General features: G+C 63.5%; 2 protein-coding genes across 10 annotated transcripts; one reads left to right on the plus strand and one right to left on the minus strand.

Moving 5' to 3' along the window:
- Positions 1 to 4,665: 4,665 nt before the first annotated feature.
- UCKL1 (uridine-cytidine kinase 1 like 1) lies at positions 4,666 to 19,836 on the minus strand. 8 transcript variants are annotated; one of them, XM_066236760.1, is made up of 16 exons: positions 17,924 to 19,836; positions 16,505 to 17,749; positions 10,829 to 11,019; positions 10,416 to 10,522; positions 10,155 to 10,325; positions 10,006 to 10,077; positions 8,709 to 8,898; positions 8,565 to 8,626; positions 6,946 to 6,965; positions 6,231 to 6,329; positions 6,062 to 6,155; positions 5,902 to 5,964; positions 5,450 to 5,572; positions 5,258 to 5,365; positions 4,987 to 5,143; positions 4,666 to 4,903 (listed from the first exon to the last, which is right to left on the minus strand). In XM_066236760.1, exons 2-16 carry the CDS (start codon positions 16,600 to 16,602, stop codon positions 4,824 to 4,826), a joined length of 1,635 nt encoding a protein of 544 aa, XP_066092857.1. In that variant the 5' UTR covers positions 16,603 to 17,749; positions 17,924 to 19,836; the 3' UTR covers positions 4,666 to 4,823. The 8 variants fall into 8 exon arrangements, with proteins under 8 accessions (XP_066092857.1, XP_066092856.1, XP_066092858.1 ...); XM_066236759.1 differs by having other exon boundaries at positions 16,505 to 19,836; XM_066236761.1 differs by lacking the exon at positions 6,946 to 6,965 and adding an exon at positions 8,031 to 8,047 and having other exon boundaries at positions 16,505 to 19,836.
- Positions 11,793 to 16,497, plus strand: LOC136308894 (uncharacterized). 2 transcript variants are annotated; one of them, XM_066236769.1, is made up of 5 exons: positions 11,793 to 12,043; positions 13,392 to 13,673; positions 13,759 to 14,155; positions 14,492 to 14,629; positions 14,943 to 16,497. In XM_066236769.1, the coding sequence occupies exons 2-5, from the start codon at positions 13,563 to 13,565 to the stop codon at positions 15,143 to 15,145; spliced, it is 849 nt and encodes a 282-aa protein (XP_066092866.1). In that variant the 5' UTR covers positions 11,793 to 12,043; positions 13,392 to 13,562; the 3' UTR covers positions 15,146 to 16,497. The 2 variants fall into 2 exon arrangements, with proteins under 2 accessions (XP_066092866.1, XP_066092865.1); XM_066236768.1 differs by lacking the exon at positions 11,793 to 12,043 and having other exon boundaries at positions 13,085 to 13,673.
- Positions 19,837 to 19,843: the final 7 nt, after the last annotated feature.

Genomic DNA, 19,843 nt, shown 5'->3' on the forward strand with positions numbered 1-19,843 from the left:
CACCACACTGATGGCAGGAGGAGAGGTATCCTTGACTGGGGCGTCCGGCCCAGACTCGAACCACCTTGGTGCCGTCTCCTCACCGGAGAGAAGCACCATCGGCTCCAGCATGCGGTACAGGCTCTGCCTCCTCACTGCCCCGGGCTTCGTGCAGCCCTGTGTCTCTCTGCATAGGGGCCAGTGAGGGAGGCCCCCTGACCCAGGAGCCGTGGGCTGTGGCAGCTGCCTCTTGCTGGGGGTCTTCCTCTGTGCCCTTTGTCTTAGCTGAGGGCAAGGCAAAAACATTCTGAAAAAATTAAAGCAACATAAAAGTACTAAGTAATGTAACAAACACCTTGAAACAAGGTTCCCAAGCAAGAAGTCTGAAGTCCTTTGCTTTCCCGTTTGTATCTCTCTCCCTCCCCGCTGGGGCCACTAGCATTTCAGTGGTTCCTGTCCATGGCTTTAGCCCCCTGCCTGTGAGGGTCAGCACCCGTAACTGCTCCATTGCGCTGAGTTCGTGTTCCGTATTTGTGCACATGGTACTAAATGTGTTTGTTTTCATTCATTGTTGGGTTTTTCTTGAATCGATTCGAATGACTACATGCAGGTCTAGTTTGTGTGTTCCCACTGCTGGGCAGCGTCCACCAGCTGAACTACTTACGAGCACCTGGTGGCCGGTTCCAGTTTTTCAGTGAACTGGAGTGGTCCTGCCCTGCTGGGGAGCCTCAGCTGCCCCTCCCACCACCCTGCCAGCCTTAGAATCCTCAGACAGGTGTTTTTGTTTTTCAATTTTTTAAATTTTATTTATTGATTTGGGGGGAGAGTGAAACAAAAACCGTAGTTCATTCACTTCAGTTGTTCATTGATTGCTTGTCGTATGTGTCTTGACCAGCAAGCCCAGGATTTTGAACCAGTGGCCTCCGTGCTCCAGGTTGACGCTTTACCTACTGCGCCACGCAGGCCGGGTGCATTTTGGGTTTTTTTCCATTGATATTAGAAATATCAACTGGTTGTTCCACTCAGTTGTTCCGTTTAGTTCTGCACTCATTGATTGCTTCTGGTCTGTTCCCTGACCTGAGTTGAACCTGTGACCTCACTGCTATCTACTGGACCACCCAGCCAGGGCCTCCTTACTTTTCTTAATTATCTTAATTAGGTCTAACCACGCTTATTTTCAATAATTTCTCTATGAGAATCATGGATAACCGTAAAGTGACACAGGCCTCCGCCCCCGCCCTGGGAGTGCCCAGTACTGAGACCCTGGGCTCCCTATGGAGTTCGTGGTCACCACTGTGGGCATTGGTCCTTGGTTCCTCTCTCCCTCCCCCCCCTTCCTGCCAGGAGCACAACCAGGGAACCAGGTCACCTGGAGCCCTGCAGGCAGGTGTAGGGTGAGGGCGGGGCCTTTGGTGTCCAAGGAGTGGGGCCTGCAGAAAGCCCCCCCCCAACCCACTGACCCGACTGAGGGATCTCTGTCCAGGTGGACCCACAAAGTGCGCTGAGCGCCTAGCTGTGTCACGTGGACTCGCCTGTGCTGGGACCCCAGGATGAGCTCAGAAACCACTCCCAACCTGTCTGACGGCCGTCTGACCCAGTGGGTGGCACCAGTCAGTGTTGCCATTTGAAGTTGTTTATTCCAGAAGCTGGAGGGGCTGCTAGAGTGTTGGTCTCACATGGGTTTCTGCAGCGGGGACAGGCACGGGCCTGGGGACCAGAGGTGCAAAGGCCTGAGGACTTCCTCTGGCCAAGGAAGGCTCAGTAATCGGGCAGGACACAGGAACCAGGGCCTCCTGGCTCCACAAGAGGTATGCTCAAGAAGTAGTCCCTCCACCCCCAGCAGCCAGGTGCAGCCAGGGCAGCTTCAGCGCCATGGCCCCAGGTCATTGTCCGTGTCAGCAGCACCCCCCCACACACACACCTCTCTGACACGTCCTGGGGGTGTGCTGGTGGGCTGCTGTGTCCTCAGCCAGAGGGTTGCCTTCTAACCCACCACCCTCCCCCCTTTCCGACTCCCAAGTCCCTGAGGAGCAGAGCCCCTGCTGGGCACCCCAGTTTAGCCACGGATTCCGCAGACTTTGGGAGTGTCTGAAACACTGCCCCCATCCAGAGCATTGTCCCCCATCCGTCTTGGGCGCATGGATCTGCAGAGAGCCAGAGCCAGAGCAGCCCCACTCAGCTGCAGGCACCAGGGAGGTTCTTGGCTCCTAGCTGGAAGCCAGTTTGGTCTGGAGTAGGCCTGCCTTTCTAGAAGTTGCCCCAGCAATGTGTCAACCCTGAAGTGGCCATTGTTCTAGCCCCGTCCCTCCTTGGGCCCCATCCTGTGGCGGTCACAAATGGGGTCCCTGCAAATCCCATATGCAAATTGCCCCATTCTCACCCTTCCAACCCAAGCACCCCCTGCCCCCACCTCAGACCTCTGAATCCTGTGCTTTCCCCCCAAACTCTCAGCTTGACCTTGGAGAGGCTGAAAGCCCCAGCCTCCAGCTTAAGGCCTGGCCCAGGGACCAGTGCAGAAGGTCCTCGGCCAGACTCCCCCCGATGCCCCAGGGCCCAGGAACCCAGGTGTCTTGTGGGAGGCCTTCTGATGCCAGGTTTTCCAGCTGAGGCACCATGAGGCCCTACCAGCCCTCTAGACCCAATTGGTGGCAACAGGTGAGCACACATGACCTCCCGTGCCAGCACAGCAGCCATGTGTGCCTAATGCTGGTCTGGTCACCATCCACTGGCCCAGCAGGGGTGCCCCAGGCCTCCTTGCCCTGTGGCCGCTGCTGCCGGGGAAGGGGCAGCACCTCACAGGCTGACGAACCTGAGATGGACCCTGCAGACACCCTTCTCAGGCTGGGCAGTCCTGGAGGCACTGCCCAGAGCAGCTGGTGGAGCCCTCATGACGGTTTCTCCTCAAGGACCTTCACCCTGTGCGTCCCAGGGGTTTCTGGACAGGTTCAGGGACAGGTTCCAGGCCTGCTTCCCACCCAGCTGCCCCTGCCAGGCTCTGCAGCTACATCCAGGCTGTGGCTGCTCCTCAGCTCTCCTCCTGCAGGTCAGAGGAGCACGGATGCCCAGAGAGGCAGCTTACGGGCCACCTGGCTCCCAACCCCTAACAGTCCATCAGAGGGTCTCCTGGGGGTGGGACCATCTATGCCTGAGGATGAGGTCCAGACTGAATCTTCTCCGCAAACGACCCTCCTGATGTGTCTGTCCAGCAGTTCCCAGGACAGTCCTGGACCTTAGATCCTGAGACTGGGAGGCTCCCAGGGGCAGAGGAATTGTTCTTTCTCCCGTTGACCCCAGACACCGTACCCTGTGGCTGTTTAGAAGGTGACCCACTTCCACTCACCCCACAGGGCCCTGGCAGGAAATCGGCTCAAGAAACCCCCTAACCTGTACCTAGCCTCCTTGAGCTGCTTCTGATGAGGGGACCCCAGCTGGAGGAGGCAGGCCCCCACTGACCCTCAAGACAGAGGGCTGGTGGCTGAGTGGAGAGGGGGAAGCTGGGCCCTCCTCCTGACATGTGTATGCATGTGTCTATGGACATACTCTGCTGTGGCATGCACATGTCATGGTATGAGCACAGGCGTGTGTGGGTCTGCTTTCTGGACTCTGGGGAGCCCTCTCAGGAATGACCTGCCCAGCTACTCATTAAATGTTCGCCCCGGCCCTCATCTGGGAGGATCTGGCCAGACAGAAGGACATATTCCCCGCCTCGTGGCCCCGATGCGCCTCTGAGCAGGGCCAGGCCTCTGCAGCCTCCAGGCACAGACTGAATGAATGAGTGGGGGCCCTGCAGACACGGAGAAGGAAGCACTCACCAGGCTGGGGAGAAGCCCCTCCTGCTGACCTTTGGGCTCCTGGCTGGCGGTCCTCTGTCCCTGGTGTCTGACCACCCCTTGGACAAGCCTCCCGCCTTTATCTGCCCGCCTTGGCCTGGCCCCCACCCAGTGACTTCCTGTCTCCGCCCCACGACAAGCTTTTCCATGACATGGCCTTTGAGGGGGTAGGGTGCCCCAGGAGGACAGGAAAGAGGCCAGAGCCAAGGCCGGAGGGGAGGGGAGGGGAGGGGGGAGGGGGACTGGGGAGCCCTACAGACCCTGCAGCAGCCCAGGCGGCTGCCGTCTCAGGCGCAGACCCTCACCCAGGCAGGCCTGCTGCAGACCAAAGACGCCTGCCCTGACCCTGGAGCCGGGAGCAGTGAAGGCAGGCTGGACACAGGTTTCTGGAGCTGAAGGGCATGGCTGGCCCACTGAGGTCCTAGTGGCCTCTCCTGCACCTGGGGCCCCTATCAGTGGCCAGACCAGCTCATCACTCCCTCCTGTAGCCGCCCACACTCCAGTTTCCGCTGGGTCTCCTGATGGTACAAACGTGGTGATGGTGGTGGGACTGTCTGCAGAGGCTGCCTCTTAGACCCCGGGTCCTGGGTCCAGGCCAGGTGGCCACCAAGGGCTGGGTCTAGCAGACAGGGGCGCCAGCCCTGCTCTCTAAATCTGGCTCTAAAGCTTGATGGCAAGGAAAGCCTGTCTCACTGGGGAGAAGGCAGGGCCCTGACCAGCACGTGACACGGCCGGGTCCCACACTCCTCTCTCCGTGGTGGGGACTCCTCTCTGGCACCTTGGGGACTGACCACTCTGCAAGCCCAGGTCCCAGGCAGAACCGCCCTCCCAAATCCCCCAGCTTATCAGTCAGAGCTCCGTTTTTTCTAAAAGTTTATTTTATAAAACGTATAGAATAATTTATACAGGTATTATTTTTTAATTAGAATAAGTTAACATTTGTGCTCAGTAAGAACGGACCAGGAGGCAGGATGCTGGGTGGGGAGGGCAGATGGAAAGAGACCGGGTGGCTGGCTAACTTGTGGAGGCCACTTCCTCCTCGTCGCTGCCGTCGGGGACAGCATCGGTCCCAAAGTAGCGGTCACCGAAGTTCCCTAGAGAAAGAAGCAGGCCCTTGTGGTGGGGACTCAGGCCCCCAGGCCCACAGGCCCAGCTGACCCGGCCTCAGCAGCCTTACCGATGCCAGGGATGATGCGAAACAAGTCGTTGACACGCTTGTCCACGGCCGTGGTGATGATTCTCACGCGTGGGAACGCATAAGCCACTGAGTGGACGCCCATCTCCGCCATGAGCAGCGACAGGAGGAAGATCTTGTCCTCGGGCACATCGTGGTCCTGGGCCAGAGGGGAGGGATGGAGACGGCCCGCCCGGCCCAGCCACCCCGAGCTGTCCCCGACCACCCGCCCGACCCAGCCCCCCCGGGCTGTCCCCGACCGCTGACCACTCACCAGGAGCACGCGCACGGCCATCATGGCTGCGGCGCCCGTGGACACAGTGCAGTCCATGAGGATCACATGGTCGTCGCTGATGTCCTTGGGCAGCCGCAGGTAGTGGAGCTGGGGGCAGACAGAGCGTCAGGGCCGACCCCAACCCAGGGTCGCACCGCAGCCTCCAGCCCCCGCGCCCTGGGCCTCCCCCACCTCTGGCTCCCCCGTGAGCTGGTTGGTCTGGATGAGGATGGTGCCGATGCGCACGTCCTTGCACACGGCCCGCAGCGCCGGCTCCATGGTCTCGCCCGCGCGGAGGATGGACACTCCGGTGATCTGTGCGGTGAGGGAAGGAGGTCTGAGCTGGAACCCCCCAGCAGGGCACCCCAGTCCCCGCCCCAAACGCTGTGCCCCCCAGCAGGGCACCCCAGTCCCCGCCCCAAACGCTGTGCCCCCCAGCAGGGCACCCCAGCCCCCGCCCCAAACGCTGTGCCCCCCAGCAGGGCACCCCAGTCCCCGCCCCAAACGCTGTGCCCCCCAGCAGGGCACCCCAGTCCCCGCCCCAAACGCTGTGCCCCCCAGCAGGGCACCCCAGCCCCCGCCCCAAACGCGCCCCAAACGCTGTGCCCCCCCAGCCCCCGCCCCAAACGCTGCGCCCCCCATACCTGCTTCCCTGCGTAGCACTTGCCAGCATAGTCCTGCCCCTGTGGAGTCTGCACGACGCAGTCCTGCGGCCGAGCGGTTGGGGGCGCCGGTGAGCATGAGGGGCCAACCAGCCTCCCCAGGTACCCCGCCCGCCAGCCTGCCAGCCCGCCAGCCCCACACCTGGAAGGGCAGGAAGGACAGTGCATGCTCGATGAGCAGGCGCATCAGCCTCTTGGAGTAGAAGATGAACTCGTCCCGGCTGGTCTCCTTGTCCCTGGGGGCCAGAGGTTCAGCACAGGGGCCGGCAGCCCCCTCCGCTCTCCCCCGCCTCCCACCCGAGGGCCCTCACCTGATGATGGTGTGCATGCCCCGCACCTGTGGTGTGCTCTTGAGCACACTCAGCGTCTGCGGCAGGGGGTGGCACTGGTGTGCAGAGGCCAGTGCAGCCCTGGGGACACAGACCGATTGGGGGCTCGAGAAGGGTGCCCTCCCACAGCCCCATCCTCCCGCTGCGGACACTGGGGACACAGACCGATTGGGGGCTCGAGAAGGGTGCCCTCCCACAGCCCCATCCTCCCACTGCGGACACAGTGAGAGCTGATGTGGTGGGGACCCGGGATGCAGGGTGGGAGCCACCGCTGCCTCCCTGTGGCTCGTCTGGAAGGAGGGTCCCTTGCCCAAGGTAACCCCTCTCCCTCAAGGGCAAGGCAAGGGTTAAAGGGCACAGTGGAAGGCAGAGCAGCTGACCATTAGGTAGGAAGCAAGGCTGGAGTGTAAGCCTCTCTCACAGGAAGCAGGGGACCAGGCAGTGGTAGGTGGGGCTGCAGGCCTGCAGATGAGTCCCCACCCAGGACACCTCTCCCTGAGGGGACAGCTGAGCTTTGGGGCCAAGCCCCAACCATCCCTCCAAGTGATGTGCAGGCCCCCTCAGGAGGGGGTACAAAGCTGGCTGAAGCTGCCCCTGCTGGAGCGGGGAGAGGAGGGGGAGGGGGAAGGTGTGCGTGCGGCAGGGGGGGCGGGCGGACGCAGCCCACCAGGGCACCACAACCACACACGGTCCTCACATATCCCAGCGCAGCTTCCTCTGCTCGCCAGGTGAAGAGTGTCGGGAGGGAACAGGGCAGGAAACCCCAGGGTTTACAGAGAGAAGGAAAAGAACAGAGAAGACACTCAGGGGCACAGGGTCCTGCAGCGCCAGCAGGCACGGGGGAAGGGGGGAAGCAGAGGCGTGTGGCAGGAAGACCCGGAGCCTTCGCTCCTGGGTGTGGCTGGCAGGAGGGTGTGAGCGCCAGGCCGTGCTCCCACCCACTCACCCACCCACCCACCAGCAACACTTCCTGGGGCTGCGGAGGTGGGTGCCAGCGCTGGCCACCACTTCCTTGGCTGACCAGAGAGAGGAAAATATAGCTGGCTGCTTTGCTGTTTTCTACCGTCTGAAACCCTGTCAACTTTTCTCTGGGCGGAGACTCTCAGTGGGCCCCACAGGACGAGACCTGCAGGGAGGGCCTGGGTGAGCCCAGCGGGCCACGGGCGGGAGGCGGCTGGGGGCTCCAGCACAGCTGCTGCCAGGGGCCTGAGTGTGAACTGGGTGGGGGCTCTCCTGCCAGGTGGCTCAGCCCTGCACATCCCGACTCCACAGACAGCCTAGGCTACAGGTGGGCCCCTTGTGCTGCCCACTGTGTGGGGACAGGAAAGAGATGCAGCCGAGGACTCCCAGGCTGCCCCTGGCCCATCCACAGCTCCTCCTGGCTCTGTCTGCGCACTGGCCCCAGGGTGGGCAGGGGGTCAGAGGGCTGGGGCGTCACTACCACCTGGGCAGTCCAGACTGGCCCTCTGGCCAATGAGGGTCCCTGGGGGTCCCACAGTGCTGGCTCAGGACAGCTGCACCTGTGCAGTTGGGAAGGGGCCTCCAGAGAGATCTGGCCAGCCAAGGGTCAGGGCTCAGTTTGACCTCAGGCAAGTTCCTTAACCTCTCTATGCCTTGGCTGCTCAAAAGAGAGGCGGAAGCAGCGTGGGGCCACCACGCCCTGTGCCTGCCGCAGGGCTGTCACAGGACGGGCACTGCAGGTGAGGACAACCCAGGCTTCTAGCCCCGTGGATGCTGGCTGGCAGTGCCTCCATCTGTGCGGACGAGTGTGGGACGTCTTACCTGACACTGAGCTCACGCTGCGGCGGCAACACGGGAGACAAGGGAACAGGGTGGTGTGTCAATGACCGTGCACTCACCTCGCAGCCACCGAACAGCACAGCCCGTTGCTGCCGTGTGCCCCACCCACCCACCCCGCCCGGGAATGGACACGCCACAGCCCAGGGGAGGGCTGGCCCCAGGTGACTGCCAGTCAGAGTCACGAGAGGGCGCTCCCTATGGCCTCTGACCTGGGCAGGCGCAGCCTCAGGCCTCCAGCCCAGGACGTGTGACCTCAGGTCGGGGTTCCGCCAAGGGTGCTCGGGACGTGGGATTCACACTAAAACCCAACAGCCACCCCCAAAGGGTGGGAGGGACAGGAGTGGCCCCTTCTGTGCAAGGCCCAGCCCAGGCCAGGAGCCCTGCAGGGCACCTGAGCCCCACTAACTCAGGGAGCCGTGGCTGTGTCCAGCACACAGGGCTGACCGAGCAGGACACAGGAAGCAGGTGGAGGCAGGGGCCGGGCTAGGACGTGGGACCCTGGCGCTGCCGGCCTACCTCTTCCAGCTGGCTGTGCACGTGCTGGACGATCAGGTCGATGGCCACTGTGTTCCCGCTCCCTGGGGTGGGCAGGGTGGGAGGGTGACGCCGGTGGGGGGGGACAGACACCCCAACCCCGCCGGGCCCCGCTCAGCAGCTCACCTCGGGGCACCACGATGTCCGCCAGGCGCATGGTGGGCTGGATGTACTGGTCGAAGGCCGGCTTGACGAACTTGTTGTACTGCTTGATGACGCCCGCGATGTCGCGGCCACGCTCGCTGATGTCCCGGCGGAGCCGCCGCACCAGGCGGATGTCGGAGTCGGTGTCCACGAAGATCTTCATGTCCAGAAGCTGGACGGGAGCAAGCTGCTGAGCGAGGCCCGCGTGCGGGGGCTCCAAGGCCCTGTTCCCAGGACCCGGCTCTGGACGGACAGCAAGGCAGCCAGGCCACGCGGCATGCTGACGGTCTGGGGGGGCTGCCAGCCTGCTCTCTGGGTAGCTGCCCTCGTGGACACTCTCACACCAGCCTGGGCCTCGGTGAATCTGGGGTCTGGGCCCCCACTCGGCTCACTGCAGGTGACCCCTGAAGGGGCCCTGGGGGGTGGTGCTGGAGGCAGCCAGTTCTCGGGGCCTGAGCCTCAGAACTACCATAGGAACAGGAAGCTCACAGCAGGCGTGAGCACAGGCCTCCCACACGGGCCCCAGCAGTGGCAGGACAGGGAGCCATCACCGTGGGGCCAGCCTGCAGCCTGGAGGGGAGGAGGAGGCTGGGCCTTGCCTCCCAGGGGTCAGGAGTGTTCTGTGCAGACAGAGACATGGGAGGCCACCCCCTCCCAGGCACCAGCACCCACATGAACCCCCATCACTACCCCCAATGTCACAGTGACCTCAGCAACCACGTGGACCCCCAAGGACGGCAGAGAACACTGATGGGAGGGGGTAGGGACATTAAGGAAGTCAAGGTGCCAGCCCAGAGCTCACACCCAGACCCCGGAAAGTAGGGCCCCTTGGGCTGCCCCACCCTACGTCCGCGACCTCCTCCTGGGAGAGGGGCCACATTACAGAAGGGACTGGTGACTGAGCCATGGGGCCTGGGTGAGTGACCGGGGCCCGCCTGTAGGAGGTGACCGGGGCCCGCCTGTAGGAGGCGAGTCTAAGGGGAGTCTGGGTGAGTGCCGGGGCCTGCCTGTAGGAGGCGAGTCTACGGGGAGTCTGGGTGAGTGCCGGGGCCTGCCTGTAGGAGGCGAGTCTAAGGGGAGTCTGGGTGAGTGCCGGGGCCTGCCTGTAGGAGGCGAGTCTAAGGGGAGTCTGGGTGAGTGCCGGGGCCTGCCTGTAGGAGGCGAGTCTACGGGGAGTCTGGGTGAGTGCCGGGGCCTGCCTGTAGGAGGCGAGTCTACGGGGAGTCCTGTGGAGGGGTGGACGTTCAGGGGGGAGGGTGGCCTGGAGCCCCACCCTCACCTCCAACAGCGTCTTGTCGGCAAAGGCCATGATGCCCTCGAAGATGATGACGTTGGCGCCGTAGAGCGTCTTCTGCAAAGGAAAGGTGCCGGTGCCGGTACCGCCCGAGGCGTGCCTGGGCCCCCCACCACCCAGCCCACTGGGCCTACCCAGTCCTTCTTGCGGCTGTGGGTGGTGAAGTCGTAGACGGGCACCTTGGCGCTCTTGCCCTGCTTCAGCTTCTGCAGTGTGGACACGATGAGGTCGAAGTCGAAGGCGTCCGGGTGGTCAAAGTTGTAGTTGTTGAGGGCGGCCTGCTCCTGCTGCTGCTGGGTGAGCACCTGCAGGAGGGGCGGGCGGGCTGCCGCTCAGGGCGGGGCCGGGGCGGTCAGCCCTCGGGACAGTGGTCACATGCACACGGCACCCCTCACCTTGTAGAAGGAGTCCATGGACAGCAGGACCACCCAGGGCACGTCCAGGGCCTCGATGATCATCCTGGCCACGGTGGTCTTCCCAGAGGCACTGCCCCCGCCCAGGCCTGCGGGGGAAGGGAGCTGGTGAGCCTCGCCCCCGGGCCCCACACTGGACGGGGCTGGGACAGGTGAGCCTCTCCCCTGGGCCCCACACCGGACGGGGCTGGGACAGGTGAGCCTCGCCCCTGGGCCCTACACTGGACAGGGCTGGGACAGCCCTTTCCAGGTAAGTCACTGCCACTGTGCGCTGGGCCTTACCTATGATCGAGGAGCTCAAGAATGTCGGTTAGGGGGAACGCCAGCCCTGGTCCCCGACGGCGTGTCCTGCCTACTGACTACTGGGGGGGATGGGGCAGGGGAGGGCGGCTCACCGATGGCGAAGGCCTCCTTGGACTGCGTGCCGTGCTCGTTGTACCAGGGCGGCCGCCCTGCCGTGTAGATGGTGCGTTTGCTGGTGCGCAGCAGGGGCGGCTCCGACTTGCACTGGCTGGTGGTACGCTTCCGTGGGGAGCGCCCGGCGCCCATGGGCGGGAGGAGCCTGTCCAAGGCCTCGGCATTGCTGCTGCGGGGTGGGGGGAGACATGCTCCCCTCAGCCAGGGCCACCAACCCTGCCACCCTTATCAGGCCTGGCACAGCCATCCCTGGGGTGCACCCTCCCCACGGGCACACGGGCACAGCCGAGGTGGCACACACAGCGTGCCAGCTGCCCATCCACAGGGCCTGTGGCCTTGAACACTGTTCACACAAGTTCAGAGGGACAGCAGACCACGACGGGAATGCAGGGAATGTGCCATCCACACGCAGGACAGGGACATAGACAGACACAGGAGGGGGACCCTGGGCTGGGAGACCCATGGGGAGGGCGCTGCTCCTCACCCTCCAGCATCCTGCCCATCCAGGGAGGAGGGCAGAGGTCCCCCATAGCCTGCAAGGTGGACACTCAGTCTGGGAAAGGCAGACAGCACCTGTGCCCGGCTCCCGCCACGCTGCATCGCTCCTGGGCACAGACACGCTGACCTCTGTCAGTGATGCCCCCACGGGGGCTCTGGTGTGGTTACTGGCCTGAGGCCCAAGTCCCAAAAAGGAATGGCTTCTGGGGAGGCCCCTGTGGCTGAGCAGCCTGGCTCTCTGCTCCTCAGAGTGGCCCGAGGTAGATGTGGACACAGAAGACATCCCAGTGGGTGAGGAAGAAAACTCTATGAAGTGTTTATGTAAAAAGCAGCCGACGGAGCACAGCCGGCCTGCACGCCCTCAGGTCAGCACGAGTGGGACGTGTGCGCAGAACAAGCTAAAAGCAGCCGTGCCGGGATTGCCCTGGGCACTGAGATTTGGAACAGGGGTTTCTGTCACACTGGAATGTCTTACAAGCACGTGCCCCTTTGTTATCAGAAACCAGACCAAGCCGTGGTCTGTCCTGGGAGTGCCCAGGCCTGCTGTTACCACTACGACCCGCAGTGCCAGGACGGTGTCTGTGCACGAGTTCGTGTGTGTGGGGAGGAGACAGAGGAAGGAGTGAGCTGAGGCCTGACACGTGACAAGTCACAGCAGCGCTCTCCAGGGCACAGAGAATGACGCCAACACACGTGTGAGCAGCAAGAAGGGCAGCCGCCGTGTCTGACAGGAGACGCGGCCCTGTCCTTGGGGGCGGAAGTGGCCAGGGCGGCATGGGGAGTGGGCACTGGCACCAGTCAGCCAACCTGGGTTGTGTGCTCGGTGGCACCTCCGCAGAGACGGCGGTCACCAGTGTGCTCGGTGGCACCTCCGCAGAGACGGCGGTGACCAGTGGGGCTCCACTCGGAACCCGGTGCTGACGAGTGCGCGGGCTCCACTCGGAGCCCGGTGCTGACGAGTGCGCGGGCTCCACTCAGAGCCCGGTGCTGACGAGTGCGCGGGCTCCACTCGGAACCCGGTGCTGACGAGTGCGCGGGCTCCACTCGGAACCCGGTGCTGACGAGTGCGCGGGCTCCACTCGGAGCCCGGTGCCGACGAGTGCGCGGGCTCCACTCACAGCCCGGTGCCGACGAGTGCGCAGGCTCCACTCACAGCCCGGTGCCGACGAGTGCGCGGGCTCCACTCGGAACCCGGTGCTGACGAGTGCGCGGGCTCCACTCGGAGCCCGGTGCTGACGAGTGCGCGGCGCTGTACACGAACGCAGCGGGGGCGCCAAGAGACCAGGCAGTGAGGCGGGCCTGGGGATGGGCCACGGCACTGCCACCAGCGAGGAGCGCGTGAGGGGACTCAGCCTGGCACAGACCGGCCACCCCGGGGGCCACCCGCATTCCCACTCAGCCACGGGAAGACAAGACGGTGTGCCCACGCTGCAGGCAGGGGGCAGTCAGGACTGGCTGCTCACCTGGACATGTTCGTCCACTTGTCCACTGACGGCTGCCCTCTCAGCGGGTGACCCACACACCCTGCAACCAGCAGATTGGAACCCCCCAGTGGCGCTAGATGCCCCCCTCCCTGTGCTTTCCACTCAGGGAGGAAACACCAAGAAATCGTGGTGTACGAAGGGGCGGGGCCCGGCCAACAGGGGCCCCAGTGCTGAGAACCAGCCCCGCAGACCGGACTCCTGCCTGGACTGGCAGCCTCTCTAGCGGGAGACTTCGGGCCGTGCTGTGCCTGTCCCTCCTCCTACTGAGGTCATGATGACCACCAGCAGGGACGACGTCCGAGGCTTATGCTGCTACGGCCTGGGTCAGACACCTTCCCGGGGAAGAGGGGAGAGCGGCCCAGGGATCACTCGGCCAGAAACCCGCCCACCTTGGCTTGAGGAACGGTGTCAGGTTGGGTCTGCGGCCAAGCCCAGCCCCATGGCCTTCTCCAGAGGGACAAAGCCTCACTGCCCCCAGAGTGAGCCTCATTCCGCTTCACAGGATGACCAACTCTGAGATGAAAGAATCGCACTGAAGACCTCATTTCCCTATCCACAGGTGGACAAGGCGCTCTGGCCACAATGACAGGTCATTTCAACCACAGGAGATCCACAGAGATCCAGACCAGCCTGCAACGGACAGCCCTCAGCCAAACCAGTGCCCATGGGGGTGGGCCCTGCCCGCCCCCAACACCTGCCTGGCCCGTCTGCTTCCTGATATTTATCACACATGCAGCACACAGCACAGATGGGTGTCTTCACCACAGCTACGGGACAACAGGCCAGCCACTCACCTGCCTTCCGCTCCAAGGGTCCAGCACCCCGAGATCCTGATCCCAGGGTAAGCCGGGAGGCTGCTCATGGCTGGGACACAGGGTGATCCGAAGTGTTTGCCGGGGCACCACCGCACTGCCTTATACCCACAGCAGCACCACAGGACAGCTCAGACGCCACCTGACCTGCTCCTCCATGGGTGCGTGGCCCAGAGGGTGAGGCTGCCCAATGGGCGGCAGGGAGCCAGCAGCTGGGAGGCCCCTCGAGTCCCTGTGCCGATGGAACGGCACTCACCACCGGCCCCAGAGACCGAGGTCACAGGCATAAGAGGATCACCCGGCTGGGGGCTGTGCACTCGCCTGATATTAATAGCACTGACCCTGCTGGAGAACAGGCAAGCCTCGGGTGTGAACTGGCCCTACGGGGCACAGGCTGGCACGCTGCGGGCCCGGGACTTGCCGAGGAACACTGGGCATCCCCCCGGGACACCCTGGAAAGAGCTCCAGACCCCTGGCCTGCCTAGGGCCGCAGGGCCCACCACCCTCGGAGGTAGAGGGAAGTCAGAGGTATCTCTTGGCCAAGCTGAGCTGAATGTCAGTGCTGAGCTGGGTGTCCCACCCCTGTCCCCAAGGTGCCTCCTAGAGGCATAAACAAATCTGAAACTCTACCCTCCTGAGCATCTGAGAATAACTGCCTGCCCCGCCTCCTCCATAGCGAGGCTCTCGCCTGTCCCCCAGGGCCACCCAGTACTCAACGTTGGGGGGCAGGAGGGGAGGGATGACGCAGCCACACCCCAGCCTGGCGGGCGGAGGAAGGGCAGGTTCAGAAAGGGTGCGTCAGCTTAAGTATCTGTCCTCCAGTCTGTACAGGGATTTGCGTCCACAGGTCCCAGCCTCCTCCCTGTGATCAATCTGCTGAGTATCAGCTTTCCTCCTCAACATCGCTATGGCCGTCAGAGCCTCGGGGACAGAAAATATCACCGGGGCTTTGTACATTTGAAGCAGGCCACTCCTGGCTGCCCAGGTAACATGGGTGTGTGTCTGAGCCCCACCAGAGGCACCTAGAGGCAGGACTGGCCTGTCCGTCTCTACCCACAGGAGCTGCCCTCCTGACCCCCGGCCTGGGCAGAGGGGCAGGGGTTGGCTGGCCCACACACTCAGGGAGGCTGGACCTCTCCCGGGCAGGGCTGCAGAGTTGGGGCCAGCAGCACCAGAGCCTCCACTCCTGACACCCCATCTGGGATGAGGGAAGGAGGAGCTGGTCCTCTGGGGCCAGGCCCTGGGGGGTCCCAGACAGGCTCAGGGACAGAGGTTTCAAAGAGGCTTTCTCGGGGCAGGTACAAGAATGGGGGTCTGTGAGGCTGCAGACCCACCCCACCACCCCGGAATCCGGCGGCCGGACTACTCCCCACGGCTCTGGGCCAGCCTCCCTGCACCCACAGCTGCAGCCCCCAACTCCACCTGGACCAAAACAGGAGACAGCCTGAGGAGCACAGGTACCTGCCGCAGGCACCATCTGTCCAGTGCCAAGGGAGTCTGAGGCCTCTTGGGGCGTGAGAAACAACGGCAAGGTGGACAGACCACAGGGGTGTGGCTGCAATGTGGAAAGAGCTGGCAAGGTGGACAGGGCAGGCTCAGAGACACCTGGATTCCACCAGCTCTGGGGCCCTCCGGGGCTGTGGGGCAAGCGCCTGAGGAACAGTGTGGGGGAGCCCTTGGCGGCAGCAGCAGGGAAGAGTGGTGAGCAGAGGCAGCTCCATGGCCGAACCCACAGCCTCCAGAGAAGACCCCTGCAGTGCACTCACTGCCCTCAGGTAGGTCCTGGCGCCCCTCCTCTGGGCACAGGGCAGGGCCTGGACAGTGGCTGCCACCAACCTGTCTTCAGGGGGTACTTTTCTCAAGAACTTGTCTGGCCTTGCTCTCTCTGACCTTGGTCTAAATCAAAGATGCTCTGGAACCAGCGGGTGTCTGTGACTCAGGTCCTACTAGACTCTGTCACCAGGTGCCAGGCTCCTAGTCACTGCTCACTGGGACAGTGTGAGCCCAGAATGACACAAGAGGAGGCTCCTTCAGAGCCAAGGAAGCCTAAAACTGCTGCAAGGGAGCTGTCAGTGCAGGGATTCCTCTCCCTGCGGCACCCGCTGTCCTGGAGGTCTGCAGGTGCTAAACATTTCCGCCTCCCAGTGACCATCCCATCTGGGGACTGGGAGCCCGGGCAGGAACCTCCCCAGGCCTGGCTGTCTCCAGGGGGCAGTTCAGACCGGGAAGTGAGGGGCCAGCTTTCAAGTGCAGGGCGCTGGCCCTGATCACTGTTCGGTCACCGCCCCCTGGTGGCCCTGGCCTCGGAGACTCCGAGCAGGAGCTTGTTACCTCTTGGGCACTTCCGTCTCTCTGGCCAGGGTGATGGGACGGCTCCTCCCCCACTGAACCCCCGCAACGTCCCCTCTTGCAAAGCCCCTAGGGTCCCCCCACGAGGCTGGAGAGTCAGAGGGCACCATGCCCCGCCCCACCCCACCCCACCCCACCGCCAGAATCACGACCTCTGACTTCAACGGGGTTGGGTAGGATCCCAGAACAAACTGACCCCCTCGGAGCGTCAGGCAGGCGCACACTGCAGCCCGCGGGGCCCCGTCCACTCCAGACTGAAGTCACAGTCGACCTCGGGGAGCAGAACGCGCTGCATGCGCCCAGCCTCCGCCCGGGCGCCCAGCTCCAGGCTCAGTCCCGCGCCCGCCGTGACCCGAGCCCGCGGAGATGGCGAGGCCAGGCCGCCTTCCCTGCCTGCAGGCAGCGCCCCCAGGGGTGGGCGGGACGGAGGTCCCGGCTCACGTGGCCGCCGCTCCCACTGCGACCGCCGCGAGGGCGCGCGACCCCGGTCCCCGCTCGGCGCCGCGCCTACCGGTCCTCGCACACGGCCAGCCGGTCCGTTCTGTCTCCGGCCGCGGGGTGCGGCGGGGGCGAGCGCGGGGCCTCGGCGGCGGCCGGGGTTTCCGCCATGGAGCTGCGAGTGGGCGGGGCGGGCCGCACAGCCGCCGGGAGACGTGGGTCTACCCGCACGCCCGCCCCTAACACGACGGCCCCAGAAGGCCTTGCGCCGGGGATCCCGCACCGCCGTCCCGTCCACGGCGCCGCCACGTGTGTCCGCGGCCGCCCGGGGGCCCCCCCACCCGCGCTGCCACAAACTCAGTCGCACACAAGCCCTGGAAAAAAATCAATAAACATTTATTTGATACAATCATTTTTAATACATACAGTGGATGCCCCCCCCTGCCACTCAGGGCTTGGGGGCGGGGACGAGGACCGGGTACAGATGGTCACAAGGCGGGCGGGGCCCGAGCTCACCGTCAAAACATCTTGCAAATAAACACTTTGTAGATAGAATATATATATATGTATATATATGGTTACAAGTGATAGCTGGAACCTCTTTCAAAATGCACTTATGTACGGAGAACTGGCATTGAAAAAAAACCAAACCAAGAAACCCGAATTATGGGACGTGTGGCTGCCTGGCTGGAGGTACTGGCCTGCCCGCTTGAGCCCCAGAGCTCCAGCGTCCTGAGGCCGGCAGACAGAGGACACACGGGGACAGCCCTGCCCTCCGCAGGTCAGGGTGCAGCCGTTCTTTCCCTTCTGAACCAGAAGAACAGGAGGGGGCTATGGATGTGAGGGCCACCAGTCACACCAGGAGACACCCTCATCTGCCTTTGCACAAGCAAATAAAGTGCATCCTATTTTTGTGTGAAGTGTCAGCCGCTTGAGCCAGCCCTTTCCTGTTCTCAGGGGAAGGGGTGGGGGGTGGGCTGGGCTGGGCCAGAGGTAGATCTTCAGAAAGGGACCCGGCTTGTGCCCTGGGCTTGGGTTTTGGGCAAAGTCCATGCCCGCCATACCCTGGGAGTCTGCCACTCTGGTCCCTCTCACTGAAGGTGTCAGTCAAGGCCAGGTGGTTACCTGGCTGTGCTCCCGCCAGAGAGGGAGGGGGGCAGGTCCTGTTGAGCTGTCCAGGGCTCTGCCCCTTTCAGAGGAGGGCTCTGCAGACCAGCAGCCACTTCCAATCACCAGCCAGAGCTCAGGAAGCAGGGAGGGAGGAAGGGGGAGACGGGTCCGACCCAATAGCCACTTCTGGCAGCAGCCCCCATACCCACTTTAAAGACAAAGAAGGGGGTTAAAGTGCTAAACATCAAGTTATCCAGGACCCCATCTCTTCCCACACATCTAGGTGGGATTCCCACACCAGGAACCATCTGTGGGCTTTGGAGGGTGACCTGGAAACACCCCCCAGCAAAAACCAGCCCCCCACTCCCCAAGGGCCAAGTACCTGAGCGGCTGGGGTGGGCGGCTGTCCCCAGTAGAGGTGTTGAGGTCTGACCTCCAGCCGTTGGTGACAAGGACAAAGGAAGTGTACCGGGGGTCCTGTCAGCACCTGCTCTGCCCCCACCCAGGCTGCTCCTACAGTGGCTGACCCCACCTCCACCAGCTCTCCCGTAGTGACACCCAGACATAGAAAAGAAAGCCCTCCTGCCCCAAAGTCCAGCCCATGCTCCCACCCTTACTAGCTCACACCCCTGTGCCCATGTGTGTGAGTGGGGACACAATCACTATACCCCTTTCCCAGCACACCAGGCCGGGACTGCCCAGGATCAGAGCCTCTGGCCAAAGAAGCCCGAGACAGGCTGGACAGCAACCTGGCCCCAAAGCCCCCAGGGAACCTGTCCCACTACTGCAGGGTGAGGGGAGCTGAGCTCAGCTTGGAGCCCCTCCTCTCCGGGGCTGGGTAAGGACGGCAGCTGGGGGCAGAGGGGTGCCCAGTCAGCACCGCCTCCCTGAGCAGGGGAGGGACCCCAGGGACCCTAGCCCAGCCCCCAGATCCACCATCGGCACCAGGAAACCCTTAGCACCAAAATGTCAGATTGTTGTAAGTTCTTGTATAAAAAACAGAATAAAAAAAGGTTGTTACTTGTCACAGCAACAAGACTGGCATCCACTACACACCCAGGAGACACACTCACACGGGCAAATATCAAAATTCACATCGTCCAGGATCTGCAAGGCCGAACCCCCAGCCCCCCCCCAGTGAAAAACAGCCTCCATCCAAACCCAGAAGCTCCTAAGTGTCTTCCTCCCCCAGGTGATGCCTCAACTGGAAGGTGGGCACCAGGGAGGAGGCCAGAGCTGTTAGCTGACTCCTCCAGGTGCCCTGGCCTCCAGCCTGAAACCCGCCCAACCTGCAGACCTAGCCGTCTTCAGGGCCCTCAAGGGGAGCAAAGACAGAGAGCTCTCAGGAACCCACTGTGACCTTGGCCAATCCCCCTCCCAGGCCTCCAGCTCTCACATCAAAAGACCACACAACCAGAAACACAGGGGCAGGTAGAGAAAGGGGGCAGGGCGCTCCCACAGGAGCGTGGCCACAGGCCAACCCAGACCAGCAGACAGAGGCTGCTTCCTGCAGTGGTCACCCCTCAGAGTCGGGCCCAGTTCTCTGCCCACATGCCCATGGCTCCAGGTCAGCCCCAGGGCTCAGACTGGCCCGTCCCTGACCTATCAGGCTGCCCCAACCAAGCCAGTGGTGTTGGCAGACCGGGAGCATGCCCCATGTGGCCCCAGCGCCTGCAGCCCTGCAAGGGGGAAAACCCTTTGCCCGAGCAGGGAGCACCCCTGGGGGCGGCAGGGAGCACCCCTGGGGATGGCAGGGAGCCTGTCAGCTGGGCCGCCTTCCCCCAACCAGGACGACACCAGCCCGAGGGTCCGGGCCCGGCACAGCAGGGGTCACACAGGCAGGGAAAGGTGGGCCTGCAGAGGTAGAGAACAGAAGCGGAGGGACCAAAGGTGGGGAGGGGTGAGGAGGGCGGACTGTCGGGTCAGCATGGCGGAGATCAGACTGAGGGTCCATCCTGGGAGGTAGCTGGGGGTGCTGGGGTTCCAGTGTCGGGTAGAGAGGCGAGGCTGCTCAGGTACCCTCGTCGGCCCAGAACCAGGGACCCCCAAGCCTTGGGCCTGAGGAAGCAGATGGGGCACGCAGCTCTGGTGGCCAGGGCGGCTCTGCACTGCCCCCATGGCACTGAGGCCCAGGCTCTAGGCCTGCCCCCCGCTTTTCCGGGGCTCCAGGCTCTGCTGGGCCCATGAATGGCCCTCCAGGCTATTGCACTACAGTGGCTACCGGTCACCCTCCCTAGGGAGCCTCCACCCAGGCGTGCCCTGCTGCAGCCTGCACAGGGTAAGGGCCGCTTTCAGGGAGAGA

Source organism: Saccopteryx bilineata, chromosome 6 (assembly GCF_036850765.1).
Source record: "Saccopteryx bilineata isolate mSacBil1 chromosome 6, mSacBil1_pri_phased_curated, whole genome shotgun sequence".
Classification (NCBI taxonomy): Eukaryota; Metazoa; Chordata; class Mammalia; order Chiroptera; family Emballonuridae; genus Saccopteryx; species Saccopteryx bilineata.